Here is a 16,359-nt window from a genome sequence, read left to right on the forward strand (position 1 = left end):
TAGATACCTTATTTATGTTTCACATTTGTTCCTAACTTATACATTTTAGTTGCTAGTGGTGGTACCTTAAAAGGCCACCTGCTACTCATTTTTAAGGATTCTAAAGGTACAGATCAAAAAAAATGATGGAAGAAGGAGTGGGATTTCTTTTCATTTCAGATCTGTCCATGTGCCTCTTCTCCAGACCTCCTCTTCTCAGATTTTCTAATTTTGTTCCTTCCAGCCCCCCAACCAATGATGCAAGCCATTCATCACGGAGTCTGTATACATTCTTACCTTGGGCCATTTTCTTTCCACACAAAGTGAGTGATAGCAATTAATAGTAATAAAACAGCAAAATCATATAAAAATACTTTGTACAACTCTGGTTGCATAAATTTAAAAGATTCGTTGAAATAGATAATTTTCTCGAAAATATGTACACACATCGAGGCTTGACTCAAGGAGAAGTAGAAACCATAGAAAGATTAATAACCATGGAAGCCACCGAAAAGGCTGAGAGAATTAGCTCCAGCATTGTCACTGGGGACCTAATTATTTTAGAATTGAGTTCCTTCAAACTTTTAAGAATCAGATAATTCTCAGGCTATATAAATTTTTGTGTGTGTGTGAATTTAGAAAAATGTACTGTATATTCTTTGGGGTAATATTGATTGGCATTACTATACTGACGTAACCCCTGCCTTCTGCTGTGATAATGAACAAAGACTCTAGGCCAAGGAGAGAGCTTGGCGTGAGTCCTTGGCTAGGGTGATTGAGGAACAAGAAGGAAGAGGTGGTTCTCACAAATTATGTAAATACCAAATATTAACTTCTTAGATAAGATGTGAATGACCATCCTATTAAACTCCCAGTGTTTAATTCTGTCATAACACCCTATGCGTATCTCAGATTATTGGTTGTATCCATTCCTTGATTATCCATTTTATGGTGGAGTCACTCACTAGAGGTGAACTTGAAGGTAGGGAATGCATCTTATTCTTCTTTACATCACTAGTGCTTTTACAGTGCCTGCATAGATGGGTCCTCAATGCATGTTCAGTGAGTGAATGAATAAGTAGGTGAGTGGATGAATGAGTGAACAGAAGGGTACTCTGCTCACTTTATGAAACTAGCAGAAATCTTGATATGGAAATAGAAACAAAAAGAAAGCTATAGACTTAGGTCACTTATGAATAGGTATGCAGCATCCTAAATTCTAGCAAACCAAATTCAACAGTACAGTAAAAGAATCATCCAGTATGACCAAAGAGGGTTTATCCTGCAACTGCAAGGATAGTTTTCTATTGAGAAAACTGTTGCTGGCGGTATGGAAATGTAAAGTGTTACAGCCATTTTGGAAAGCAATCTAGCAATATCTATTAAAGTTAAAAATATATATGTCTTTTGAGCCAGATATTCCACTCCTGGAAATCCATCTCAATAGAAGTAAAAGAACAAGTGCATAGGGACACATGTATAAAATGTTTATTGCAGCATGGCTCAGAGTGGCAAAAAAGTGGAAACCAAGTGAATGCCCATCAGAGGGGAGGAGCTGAGTATATGATGGCTCATCCACACTGTAGGGCATTATGTCCCCTTTAAAGAGAATGAATTAGAGCTAATTCACCTGATTTCCACAAAGTATTATTAAGTGATAAAAATCAAGGTGCATAAAGGTATGTAAGAGGATCCCATTTTGCTAAAAAATAAAGACCAAACTCAAAAAGCAAAAGGAAAACAAACAAATCCCTGTATCTGTATATTCACTAGTTGAACAGCTGTGAACTATATTACTTCTTTTGACTTCAGTTTCCATGTTTGTGAAAGTGGGGTGATGATAATGCACATCTCATAGGATTTTTGTGAAGATTAAATGAGTTAATGCATGTAAAATTCTTGGTATATAGAAAGTACCTGAGAAATACTAGCTATTGTTATGAGGATGTTGTAATGATGACATTAGTAGACCTAAAGAGAATATGCAGAATTCAAAGAAAATTTGGAAGAACACATAGTAGATTATTAACCTGGTTACTTTATGTTATCAGTGAGGGATTGATGTGGGTTGAAGGGAGAAGGAAGGTCCAAGTAAATAAGGAAAAGAAAATAAATGTATATTTTCCATTTATGCATTTATTTAGAACTGTGGCACATGGGACTATGTATAAAGAAATAAAACTAAAATACTTGTAAAAGGAAATATTTATTACTAAGTATATCAAATCAGTAGACCCAATAATGTAGTGCAAAATAATATATGCTAAAAAGGCATTTACTAAAATTTAATCCCATCCCTCCTTAAATATAAGCCTAAGAAAACTTTGAAAGGCGTTTATTTAAAGATATAAAGGAAAATATATTAAACACCAGCCATCATTAACTCTGATGGGAAAACATTAGAAGAGGGTTTCTTGAAGTATATTTTCTGGAATACTAATTCCACAAGTGGAGTAAAAGAATTCCCTAGTGCAGTGGTTTGGGAACATGATGCTCACAGATAGCTCTCACCTGATTCACAGTATCAGCATGGCAGAAGGCCTAAGTCCTTTTTGACCTTTAGGTTCTAGGTAAAGTGCCTCTTCTTTAGAGGAAACCCTTCCTTCCTTCTCTGTCATATTACTCTGTTTACTTCTTTCAACTGTAATCATTAATTAAGAGAACTCCACTGAAATGAAGTGAAATATTCTTAAGAATTTTCTCCTGTGTGTTCTAGCTGTTGTTAGATCATAAGCTCCATTGATTTAAGGGATTTTTGAAGAAGTTTGTCCTTAGAAAGCCAATTTCTGTGGCCATTGCAGCTGAGAGTCATGATTACCTTATTTCTACTGTATGGATTGCTTGTTGAGAGGTATAGGCTCATGGTAGAATTTCAGGTCTCAGTTTTTCATACTTGCAAAAAGGAGGCAGTTATTCTTTTTTTTTTTTATTTTTGGCTGTGTTGGGTCTTCATTGCTGCAGGTGGGCTTTCTCTAGTTGCAATGGGCAGGGGCTACTCTTCGTTGTGGTGCACGGGCTTCTCATTGCGGTGGCTTCTCTTGTTGCAGAGCACGGGCTCTAGGCACGTGGGCTTCAGTAGTTGTGGCACACATGCTCAGTAGTTGTGGTGCACAGGCTTAGTTGCTCCGCGGCATGTGGGATCTTCCTGGACCAGGGATTTAACCCGTGTCCCCTGCATTGGCAGGCGGATTCTTAACCACTGCGCCACCAGGGAAGTCCCGAGGCAGTAATTCTTGCATCTCATCTTGCCTAGAAGTGTTTTATGCACAGTAGAACACATATTTTTATGGAGTCCTTTGGGTTTCCCTGATGGAGTGAGTTTGACATTGGCAAGACAGTGTTATGGTTGCTATCAATGTTCAAAGGCCACTTTTCTTTCTCGTGGTTAACCTTATAAAGCCATGAGTATGGCCAAACAGCTAAGTTATCTCTTATCCTTCCTAGTGCTTTGTGTTAAGATCTGTTTAAGCCTGTGCTTTTTTTTTTTCTTTCCTTTTTTGGTGGGTGGGATGGTGAAGAGAGGTTCTCAGTATTGAAAGAATTTTTTTACTTTCTTTTCCCTCTTGTGGTCACAGAATAGCTGTGCTAAACCTTCATGCTTGAGCAGAACTCCGGCATAGATAAAGTATATGTTTGCCCCTCATCAGCTGGGCTGAATGTCTGTGTTGTACTGCAGTGATTATAGCCACAGTCACATTTTCTGATTGGTGGCATTTCTATGAGCTACCCTTCGATAAAAAATCTCTGTTTGTCCTGAACCGATAACCACCGATGGGCTATTCAACCATCTCTATTACTTCTTTCTCCTCCAGGTCCTCATGAACATGGAAGGCATAAAAGTCCGTGAAATGCAGATTTTTGACTACAGGAAAAAAATCGCTGAATCAGAGACTAAATTAAAACAGCAACAGAACCTGTATGAAGCTGTGAGGTCAGACAGGAATCTGTATAGCAAAAATCTGGTTGAAGCTCAGGTAAAGAATATATTTATGTCTTTACATTTTGATTCCTCCCCATCCTGGGTTTAAAGCAGTTTCTGTTATCCTAATGGCAGGATTTAAAATAGATCCAGAAAGAAATATCGTGGAATTCACCTGAAAGAGAAGATCAGTTTATGCAGAACTGTCAGATTGTTTGAAATGGAAATAACAAAACTTGACTGGATGTGAAGATCATGGTGCTGGTTTTAATTATTATGTAGAATTGCCATTCTCCTCTTTCTATTTTTTAAAGCTGCTAATAGCTACCATGACTCAGAGGGGATCAGTATACACTTGTCATTTAATTGCAGAGCTTTGCTTTGTAATCTTTTAGTTAAAAATGCTTGTTGTGATTCCAATTCCTCTCTTGTACAGTGAGGAATAAAGTAAGTGTGTGTGTGTGTGTGTGTGTGTGTGTGTATGACATATTCATTATGTATACTTTATCTCATGAGAATATTTGGAGAGTTAATGCTATAAAGTACTTTGAGGTTGATGGGCACAAGATACAAAGGAATAGCTCAGCTGAGACCATTGTTTTGAGTGAGTCTCCCTTAAAAGCTCTTGAATGTGTTTTGAACTTCCATAGGCATGGTGATGTCTATTTAATTCACTTTCCAACATTTCTCCTTTTATTCTGTTAGGACGAAATAACGGAAATGAATAGAAAATTAAAGATTATGACCCATCAGGTAGATCAATTGAAAGAAGAAATCTCAGCCAAGGAGTCAGCACTTGTGAAGCTACATCTGGAACAGCAGCATATAGAAAAGGAGAAGGAAACGTTGAAGGTACAGACCTTATAATAAAAGCAATGAACCAATAGTCAATCTATTAGACCTATTGGGGCCAGGCTTCACGCTCATGGAAGGGAGTAAGGGGGCAGGAAGAACAACCAAAGCACCTGGAGGATGACCTCCACCACCTCCAGGTCAGTCTTCCCCATGAGGAGTGCTCTCAGGTAGAATGGGGAGGGGCCGGTGGAGATGCAGAGCACCTAGTTTACCTGTGATGGCTGTCATGGCATCAGTGCAAGAGAACTTAGCAGGTCCCAGGAAGTCCTGGAACTTTCAGGCTGACCACAGTCTCTTTGCATTTACAACCCAAGTCCAACACTTTGCCTGTACTCAACCCTCCCAAACTCCTCCCTGGGGCTTCTATAAGGCAATGCTGGCAGGACCCTTTGTCCCTCTGTCCTAATCCTTGTTTACTTCATGTGCATGTGCCTTTGCTGCCCTCAACGTCATTAACTACCAGGTGTCAAGCTTTGTCCTCACTTGATTTGCCCTCAGCTAGGTTCATTGTTCCCCTTACTTCTGTGAATCTAAGAACTTTGCAGCTACTCCTCTAGGGAATCACCTTTGTCTTCACACATGTTACTAAGATATATCCTTTTAAATCTACTAATTTAGAACATTCTATGTCTACTAATATAAAGACTCTTCCCCAAAATACATGCCAAATAATTATACCATATCAAATCCTTGAACTAAATGTTTTACTGTATACATTCACTAAACCTAATGTATTTTCCTTTTCCTATCCAATCCAGTAGATTTCCCTTCTAATCCATTTGACCGAAGAATTAAAAAAGGAACTTCTAAGAGAATGATGCCACTTTTATTTTTTGTGTATGTTTATGAGCCACTTGCAGGAACTTTCTACAAACAATGAGACTGGTTATCTTGGTTTCTGCATATAATTAACTTCAGAGATAGTTCCTATCTTGAAAATGTGTATCTCGTGTTGGACAGGTTTAATGCCAAATTTCCTTGATTCCATGATGCCATAGATTGACCTATGCACTCTCAGTTTAATAATACGTTTTGTCAACTTAATGATAGGTCTTCATAGAAACAGAACTACTACATTAAATTAAGATACATGAGGTTTGAGAGAGATTAAAATGTAACAAAAGTGCCTTTACAATAGAGATATGGTAATTGATTTATTTACCTAAAACTGTCATCTCCCCACTCTAGCTCATGACAGAAAAAAATAGAAAATTCTGTACTAAAGTTTATTTACATATAAAGAAACAAATGTATTTTCTAAAATTTGAAAATATTCTGTGTCTTTGTCCTTATTTTCCTTGTTTGAAAACAGTTTTATAGAAGGTAGTATGTTGCTCTACCACCCTGGAATCTATAGTGGGATGGGGTTTATTTATTATGGGCTGAATCAGAAGAATCTTATTGTAAACGTTGCTTCACCCATGGGCCTCATGGACCCACGTTAGCAAGGCTTCAGTGTAACTTGACTTGGTACATCATCTCTTCCTTTCAGAGGATGACATTGATCCTCATCTCTTACTGTCCCAAGTAATGCTCTTTTCAAAAGATTAACTATTGCTGCATAATGGGGTCCAAGGTAGACAAAATCCTGCTTTAGAATAAGTAATGTCCTATGCAAAAAAGCAATTACTCCTGATTCCTTAGTTTGACTTTGGTTAATATTGGTTTCAGTTACACCCTCCATCATTAGACATCTGCACACATAGCTCCAAAGAAGCATCATAATAAAATAAAGGATAATAGGGTCCTGTTTTTTGGTCCTGGGCCAGCCGAGTTGGCAGCTGGTGAATAACAGAGATGATTAAAGGGCTTCTGCTCTAGAGAGTCTGCTCTAAATGAGGAATCCTAGGTCTGGATAACTTTGGGTCATCGATTATAGGAAGGTGGTTGCTTTGGACTTACTTTGAAACTAGGATGCCTTTTCCTCAGGTTTTCCCATTAAGGCAAGAATTAGGAACAGAAAAAGGCTGCCTCCTTGACTTATTATTTGAGGTTATCCAAGGGGAACTTGCAATGGTGCTTTGACTGGATAATTTTGGCCTATCATTAAGCCCATTTGACATTCTTTAGAAAAATGTGACAGCTTAAATGTTGAGTTTCATTTAGCCTCTTGACTTTTTTAGCCTCGAAGATGAATCACGTTTACAGAGGTCCCTGGATTTCATGCATCTGAAGTTCGAGAACCAAAATCCTGGAGGGGAGGGCAGATTTTCTAGTAACTTTGCTCCATGAGAGACATGTAGTTTATTATTATGAGTTCCACAAAGCTATGTGGCTACATAATCCCTCCCGGAAGGGCAAACCCTAGCCTGTTTGGTAGACCGTGAGATGCCTTTTGACAGGACAACCCAATTTACTACTTCTCCAACTCAACAGACAAACAATCGTCCGTAATAGGTCATCCCCATCCTCATTCATCCCCCTCAAATGAAAAGTCTTGCTTCTTCCATGTTTCTTTTTCTTTTTCAGTTGCTACCAGGCTCTACTGACTCCTCAGGATTCTAGACATTGTCAGCACATGATGGTTATGACAGAATGTCAGTAGATCTTTGTAGATGTTGCTGCATCTGCGTTCATCTGCCCATTGTGTCCCCATCTTGTTTCATCAGCACTAAAGGGGCCGTCTCATGTGGAGTGTCTGCCTTCCAGTCCTAACAAGCTCTCGATTCTGTTTGTCACCTCCCAATCATCCCACGTCAATCTGACAGCACTTTGATTCTTGGTGAATAATTCAGCAGCAAATCCTCTATGTCCAGAGCTCAGCATCACATTAGCAACTGGCTTCAGGGCACCATATCCTTGTACTTAGTCGACTCTCTAGAGTGACATGGATGGGAACTGTCGGAGGGGAGTGGGGGAGACAGAGAGAAAGCCTAATTATTCTCATGGCTAGAAGACTTTAGGTGGTCCTATTTGTTCTGCTAGAAATAAACAGATGGTTTCTGTGAAACCCAGTAAATGTTGGGATCCTGTATGAATGGGTGAAACTCCCTCAAGTATGATTCTTGAGATATGACTTATGCCTGAAGCAAGATTGGATGATATATATTCTGTAAACACCTGTCACAAAACTGTAAAATTGTAGAGGCAGTGACTAAAGAGTGTGTCCTGCCATTGTATTACAACTTCATACCTTGGGTCCCACCTAGAACATTACTTGATGAGCTTTTGGGTGCACAGTAGTTGTTACCATCTTTCCTGGATGAGACAGCTAAATGCTAAATGCATTAGACCTAAGGTATTTTGTTGATGTTAACATTTGCTGCCAACGTCTAATGGCACATCTTGTTTACAGCCCATAAATTTATGACATAAGGAGACCACTCAGAATTTTGATATATTATGAAAAAAAAACACCCAGCAATGCCAAACACATGAATGGTTTTACATTTCAGACAGATACTTTTACACACCATTGATTGCATTTTAATATAACGGCCATTTCATTTTGTTCTGCTGATGGATTCTGATCAGCTCTCGGCACTTAGGAACAGGGAAGTGAATGCCACACATCTGGGAAAATAAAAGTTTTATTAAAGAAAGCATGAGCCAAACGGGTATTTTATTGCTGTCTTTGCTGTCACCTTAAATGATTATAGAAGTAGAAAGGCTGGTTCTTCACTCTCTTTCCTAACAGGCAATCCCCCAAAGTGGTAAATACTAGACCAGATCTTTTCTCACTAAGTATTTCCTTTTGCTTTTCCCTGGACCAAAATATATTTCATGAATGAACAAAATGTCATAAAGGAAACTCTGGGTTTTACAGTAGCTAGCTGCATTTAGTTTGTGACGTTACAGGTCTGTTGCTAGGTGCATGGTATCTTGTACTGTTTGGGTAAGTTTGAGCTATGGAATTAATGACTCTTGGTCTTCATGGATTAGAGGCAGGCTGCAACTAGAGTTGGGTTGGTTCGCAGGCACTCACTTGGCAAATATTCGGTTTTCTATCATCCCAATGACATTTCTGGGTGGATGGAGGTAGGGGACCCAATACTTTCTTGAAGGAGAAAATTATTACTTTTTCATTTTCACTTGTTGACCTGCAGGCCATTGAAACGTTGGAGCCTTTTTTTTTTTTTTAATATTTATTTATTTGGCTGTGCCAGGTCTTAGTTGCGGCATGTGGGATCTTTTAGTTATGGCATGTGAGATCTTTAGTTGCAGCATGCAAACTCTTAGTTGCGGCATGTGGGATCTAGTCCCCAGACCAGGGATTGAGCCCAGATCCCTTGCATTGGGAGCATGGAGTCTTAGCCACTGGACCAGGGAAGTCCAAAAAGTTGGAGCCTTAATATTGTCTTGTCCTCTCCCTTGTGATTTCAGGCATGGGTGAAAGCAGAATTCTTCCTGCATTTTTCCTTCTTGTGTTGACCTGGTTGTGATACCACCTGTCCTTCCTGTATGGGCTTGGAAGCTCTCGAAGACTTATTCTTCTTTAATGTGATTAACTTTGTGGCTCCCCATTGCATACTGTCCACAGTACATACAGGGCCCTTCTCAGGTTGGCTCAGCTGTTTTACCAGCCTTACCTCCTGCTATTCCCTACCTAATACTCTAACCCAGCCACATTGGGTGCTCTGCTGTCTGGTGAACACACCAGGTACTTTATAGTTTGCATGCCTTTGTTCACATGAGCCTGACCATTGACTGCTCTCTCCCCAGCACATACCTCTCCATTTTAGAAATAACTGTCAACTGCCAAAGCCCTGACTGGTTTTTCCCTCTAAACCCCAGGAAGAAATAGGAACTCTTTCCTGTTCTCCCATGTCCTTCTTCACACAGTAGAGAGCATTTCCACACCGTAGTGTAGTTGGGTATATTTGTCATCTTCGATGGGTGGTGAATCCCTCACGTCTTACTCATTTTCTGTATTTGACTTGGAACTATTGTGTGGTGATAGCAAAGGGGGCAAAAGCTTTGGAATCAAAAGATCTAGGATGGAATTTCAACTCTGCTACTTATTAGCTGTGTGACCTTGGTCAAGTTGATTTGCTTTTCTTTGTCTCTGTAATTGCATTTGTGAAATGGGGATAAGAGTACTGAGGCAAAATACCTAATATCATGCCAGGGATATTGTAAGCCACAAATATACTTGTGGAATTGAAGCAAATGTGTCCTCTGATGAGAGGAATTTTCCTTCTGAAAATTACCAGTTCATAGCACACTTTCCCCATCACTCTTAGGATTTCCATGTAGCCTCAAGAGCCTCAAGATCTGAGTTCTCCCAGGAAGGCTTGCTAACAACTGCAGTCCTCTGACCTCCTGTAGCATCAATTCACTGTCTGTGTGATAATAAAGGTCCTGGAACATTATTGCCTGGACTTGTTAATATTTGCATAATACTTACATATCTTATCTTCTCATCTAGATTGTAATTGTCTTAAGAGTAGGATCTATATATCTTTTTATACTATAACATCTCTTCTGTTCCATCAAGATGTTTTATATGATAGACCCTTGGTTGTTATCGTTATTAATTTAAGTGTTGCTTGTAATAGGCTTTATCTCTGCAGTTGATATGCTGGTGGTGTTAGGACTGTTATAGGAGCCGGTACATACAGAGCTGCCCTCACCCAACCCCCCACCATGCTGCTCCCCACATCTTTCTCTGCACTATTTGTGAATTTTCCCCATGTTTAGCTGGTAAGAGAACTGCTGCTGAATACCAATGAAGTCCCTGCTATACTAATATAGAAAAATGATGGAAATCCCTCAAGGGCACAACTCATAGAATAAAACATGATCACCTTAATGTGCACTGTTGTTTCTTTACAGGCCATGTGTGTGTGTGTGTGTGTGTGTGTGTGTGTGTAGCTTGCTTTGCTTGTGAGCTTGATCAAACCATGCTAAATGAAACATCACAGGGAAGTATAAGAAGCACACTGTCCATCTAAATCTGGGCCCTGCCATCCTGGTTTGTGCTGTTACAGAGTGAAATTGGTCTTTCACTCTTTGTCAGGCCGAGCTGCAGAAGCTGAGACAACAAGCGCTGGAGACCAAACACTTCATTGAAAAGCAGGAAGCCGAAGAGAGAAAACTCCTGCGAATCATTGCCGAGGCTGACGGGGAGAGGCTGAGACAGAAGAAGGAGTTAGACCAGGTAAGAACCTTTCCTCACCAGACCTGCAGACCTTATCAGCAGACACAACTGTTTGATGCAACTCTTCACAAAGCCTCATTCTTTTCTAAGCTCTTCCCTTCAGTCTATCAGAAGAACAGCCCCAGAGGCCCACCTTCTGTTGATTAATTATGAAATATTCATTCATTTATTCAGCTCCTATTTATGAGCACTTACTATGTGTCAGCCACTCCTCTAAGCTCTGGGGAATACACTGACCAACAAGAAAATAAGGTCCCTGTCCTCAGGGAGCTTACATTCCAGCATAATATAATTGCTTGTGTATAATTACAATGAATAATTACATAATTTGGGGGTTAGAAACTTAAATGCTTTCAGAGATCTGGCAGGTTAAAAAAAAGACATTGGCTAATGCAAGACAGTAAGGAATGGTAGAACTTGGCAAGAGCTAGCTCACCCTAAAGGCATTCAAATTTAAACACTTATAATGTGTTGGAGAAAACCAACCAAACAAAGACGCATGGGCCAAGGATTATTGGATTATTATTATTATGGATTATTTGTTGTACTCTTTCCAACAAGGCTGCCAACTCTCATGGGAGGAGTCCAGTGTTGGTTGTCTAGCAGGCTATTTCCAGGGCCTCACCCACTGGGTGCTTAGCACATGTGGCCATTGGATGGGTGTTCATTGACAGACTGAATGCTGCTGCCATAATGAAACATGGGACTTTTTGTCCCCTGGTGGCCATGCCCTTCCTTACCTTTCTAGGTCATCAGCGAGAGAGATATCCTTGGGTCACAGCTAGTCCGGCGCAATGATGAGTTGGCTTTGCTCTACGAGAAGATCAAGATCCAGCAGTCCGTGCTGAATAAAGGCGAGAGCCAGTACAACCAGAGGTTGGAGGACATGAGAATCCTCAAACTTGAGATCAAGAAGCTTCGCTGGGAAAAGGGGATTCTTGCCAGGAGTGTGGCTAATGTTGATGAACTCAGGTAATAGAAAAACCCCTGGGAGCTGAGCACACAGCACTCTGTGGGGAGGTCCTGAAATGACCTTGTGTTCCTCCAGTTGGTCATTGAAGGTCTTTATCAGGTTGCATAAAATAATTTTTTTATGTTGAAATGATTAGCAGATAATGAGATCAACTTTTCCATAATCCAGAATCTATATCATGCCCATTCTATGTCACAAAAAATGAACTGGTTTCCTTTCAGGGGAACATAAGCAAGTGCAAAAGGATTTTTTGAAAACTTTATTCTGGATTTAGAAAAAGAAATTTCAAGTCAAATCATAACCACAAACCAGTTACAACTCAGAAAAAAATTCCCCCAATGAGCTCTTTAGAATTTCTTTAATTAGGTAGTATGCAAGAAATGGAGCATCAATATTTAAATTGAATCCTGGTAACGTCTGCACGTCTTTTTCTTGGAATTACATACAGAATGAAAAGAGGGGAAAAATTTAATTTTACACTGTTTGAAAACTCTGTTTCCTTAGAAGGCGGCCAGATTTTACATCTCACTCTTGATTTATCTTCTGCAGCTTTCATTTGAGCTTAGTGCGCCTTCTCTTTGCTTTAAATCTTACATTATACAAGATCTACTTTCCCTTTGGGAAAACATCACCATGTTTTATATAGGCAATTGCAGGAAACCAAATAATAAGTCTGGTGTTTTCTCAGTAGCTATCTTATTCTCCACAGACTTGTAGATGAACAGTATCCTTGGCCACCTTGGGACAAGGACACAGTTTGGAACTACTTCATAAATTAATTGAATTAGATAGTTTTGATATTTAAATGCAGTGAATATGTTCAGGAATAGCAAGGGAAGTTGCCACCATCAAGGATAGATCAATACTCTTTTTTTTCTTTTAAAGAGTTGCTTGTATTTCAGACGATGAAAGTAGTACAGATTCATTGTAGAAAATATGGGGCATGCAGAAAAAATATGAAGACGCGATTAGAAAATCTCTCATAAGTTTACTATCCAGAGATGCTACCATTGACATTTTGGAGACAAATGGATTCATTCTAAGTAGCTATTGAATGATCTCCAGGACTATCACTAAACTTGCCAGCCATGTGTTATTTTTATTATATACGCAAACGACCAAATTCTACCCATTCTCAGTCAACATTGCTGGTTTGTTGATAATAGATTTTATCTTTCTTTATAATGGGAAGACAATAAAAATATTGGAGGCAAGCAGGCATGAATTCCAATCTCAGACTTGTCACCTACAAGCTGTGCGACCTTGGGCAAATCACTTATCTGAGCTTAAGACTTGCAGTTAAAATTAAACACGAAAACGAACGTAATATGCCTAGCACAGAGTCTGGTACAAAAGGAGCCATCAATAACAGTAGCTAATACTCTTGCCCTTCGCTGCTGATGACACTATAGAAAATCATAGTGTTAAAAATATGGTTTTAATTCTAAGCAGCTTGAGCTCCCTGTTGAGTGAACATTATGCAGTTAATTCTAATGGTTTGTCTTGCTAATGAGGGGAAGTTGTATTATTGGTTTAAATGAAGCAATTAAGTAAAAGAGATGGCTTAGTATCAGTAATCTGCGCACACGCAGCAGATGAGGACAGATAATAATATCCTCTTCCCCGTGTCAACGCGAGTGCTTGCCTCTTCTCCACCTCCCAACAGAGCTTCTCTTTCAATAGGGTGGCAGCCAGCTCACTGGGTACTGTGGATGGCTGTAGCACGTTACCTATTAACTAGAGATTCCTACAGATTTTAGAAGTATGTTTGAGCCAGAGCTAGTTCTTTGGGACTTTTTCAGCCATCTGTGTAGTTGCGGAACATGAGAGAAAAGATCACTCCTAATTTGGTGTTTTTCAATGCTGGCTGCACATTAGAATTACCAGCAGGACTTAAAAAATCTATGAAACCCAAGCTGCATGCTAGACCAATTAAAGTAGAATCCCTTTGGGGGTTGGGTCCAGGCAAAGGTATGTTGTTAAAGTTCCCCAGGTGATTCCAGTATGCCATCAGGGTGGTGACGCACTGCCCTAATTGATGTCAGGTTCTCACCTGAGCCTCAGTCTCTTGCATTCAGATGCCATACCTCATGGTGGAATGTGGCTTGTTTTCTTCTGCTTCTGTAGGAGACGTTTAGACACATTGAACAATATATTGAAATCCTCATAATTTACCTCCTCCCTGTTCTTTCCATATACTTCTAAAATTCCTTTGGTATCCAGAATCATAATTCTGAAGCTCTGGTACTTTTTTTTTGTAAAGCTAAAGCTGAAGTTTGCACTCTGCAAGAATTGATATCATCTGTGTCTTGCGCAGATTAGGAGGCTAGTCTCAGTGGTCCTGAAGTCTCTCTAATCCCAGCTTTTTGTATAAGACATAGTGGACACGTAAAGGATATTCAAATGGGTGGAGAACTTCTTTGCAGAAGAAAGTTTGTCTTATTCAGGCAGGAGCTTTTTCACACGCAAAGGGAATTCCTGAAGGAGAGGACAAGATGCCGAGCCCTGGAGGAGGAACTGGAGAACCCCATGAATGTGCACAGATGGAGAAAGCTCGAGGTAACATTCGGGAGAGACTTCCTCCCACCCCCAAACCTCCTTCTAACCTGCTTGTCTTCTTACCTAAAGCACAATAAGAAGCATGGTTTTATTTAATGCTATGCCATTGTCACCTAAAATGCAAGGCTAGATCAAATGTAAATTGGATTGTTCCAGATTTGGGTTTTGTTTTTAAAAGTCTTGGACAAAATCCTTTCTGCCTAAAGAAGACCCAGTGAAAGCTGTAAACTGGCCTCACCAATTGACATTGATTATTATTATTTTTTGTTGTTATTTAAGCAGTGTTTGGTCAACCAGCTATTTTGCAGCTACCTGTTTGTCTTGGATGGTTAGTTGCCTTCAGCTGCGCTGGCTACCAGCGTCTTCGCCATCTTTCAATTGGCCTTTGCACCCTTTTATTTCCCAAAGAAAACAGGGCTTTTGTGAACTTGCCCTCTTTTCAAAGAACTAGCATTGTGTTAGTCAAACTCCTTTTAGGATCTGGGAACACAGCCAAAGTCCCATTGGTAGGTGATGGATAATAAACCTCATATTTTATTTTATGACCTCCTGATAGACATTTCCACCAGCAGATAACAGTAACAGACAAGCTCTGCTTATTCAAGAAAAAGATGCCCATCTCCTTTAGTTGTACCCAGCAATGTGGGTGTCAGAAGGGGCTTTGACTAAGTCAACAATTAGGGTGTTGGGAGAATAGAAGTATGTGGTATAAGAAAGAGCAGGGCAAGGGGGAAAAACAGCCAAGTAGGTTTTTGTTTTCCATTTTTATTTTTTCCTTTAAATGAAGAAAGCATTAAGGAGAATGCATTATAAATTGTTATGTAAACATGAGGCCTGAGTTTTAACGACATCCAGTCTTGCCAAGTGAATGTGTGCCAAATCTACTTCCAAAATATGGATATCAGTTGGCAGTGCTTAGATTTCTTAAGCAAAGTCATAGTCAATGGAATATGTCCCCCCACCTCTTTTGGACCCTCATTTATTCCTCTTCAAATGCCAAGAGTGGGGTAGCTTACTAAACTAACAATAACATGGATGCGTCTGGGGAAATGGAGCTGAAAATTTAATTTAATTTATTTATTTATTTTTGTGGTAGCTTGGTTGTTGCACAACTTTTTTTTTTTTTTAATTGGAGTACAGTTGATTAACAATGTTGTGTTAGTTTCAGGTGTACAGCAAAGTGATTCAGTTATACATATACATGTATCTATTCTTTTCCTAAGGAGCTGAAAATTTTAAATTCATTTACTGTCACATTAGTTTATTCCATGTGTTTTCAAGCAGATCTTTAAAGTTTCCAATTCCATGTCAATGTCTATTAAAAAAATTAGAAAATAGAGACTCTGGGAGGTAGTTGAAAATATTTAGCTCCTAGATTAATTCAGAATGTCAGTACAGTTGAAAGTAAAGCTTTGGCTCAACGTCTAGAGGACAAATTATCAATGTATAACTGTAGATCTTGTTTGAATTGTACACAGATAGCTATTGAAGGCGCATCAGAGCCTTACGGATTGATAATGCCGTTTGAGAGCTAAATGCCATGGTCCTGTTCTGCTGCCAATTATTAGCAGATGTCCACATCCTAGAAACTTTCCCCATCATAGGCTGTAATGAATCTTCTTGTTGACAATTATGAAAGGAGAATCCTGAGACCGAATGAATTAGGGAACCCTGTCTCATTCCTATGGAAACAGAAATGATGGTAGGGAAAACCTCAGAGCATAGTAATTAAGAAGCCCAGGCTTTGGAGCCAGGCAAATCTGGGCTTGAATCCAGCTCTGACCTTTATCGGTGTGGGTAAATGACCTCCTCTGAGCCTCAGTTGCCTTATCTGTAAAAGGGGAAGATAATACTGTCTAGTAGGGCTGTCATGTGACTAAAGTTTGATAATGTATGAAAAACACTTAGCATAGTGTCCAGGTGGCAGAGAACCAGGTATCAGGCCCAGGAGCTACCATTATTGCTGCTGTTGTT

The 16,359-nt window shown here is 39.5% G+C and overlaps 1 protein-coding gene across 1 annotated transcript in view; it reads left to right on the forward strand.

Moving 5' to 3' along the window:
* Window positions 1–16,359, forward strand: part of CFAP58 (cilia and flagella associated protein 58) — a gene marked incomplete at its 5' end in the record, with an annotated part of 102,539 nt that overhangs the window by 25,473 nt on the left and 60,707 nt on the right. The window contains 5 exons of the mRNA XM_082339681.1: window positions 3,792–3,953; window positions 4,604–4,750; window positions 10,713–10,853; window positions 11,602–11,825; window positions 14,274–14,385. Coding sequence (XP_082195807.1) covers window positions 3,792–3,953; window positions 4,604–4,750; window positions 10,713–10,853; window positions 11,602–11,825; window positions 14,274–14,385 — 786 coding nt within the window. The remainder of the gene's footprint in view (window positions 1–3,791; window positions 3,954–4,603; window positions 4,751–10,712; window positions 10,854–11,601; window positions 11,826–14,273; window positions 14,386–16,359) is intronic.

The sequence above is a fragment of the Balaenoptera borealis genome (assembly GCF_965194805.1).
Source record: "Balaenoptera borealis genome assembly, chromosome: 10".
In the NCBI taxonomy this organism is placed as follows: Eukaryota; Metazoa; Chordata; class Mammalia; order Artiodactyla; family Balaenopteridae; genus Balaenoptera; species Balaenoptera borealis.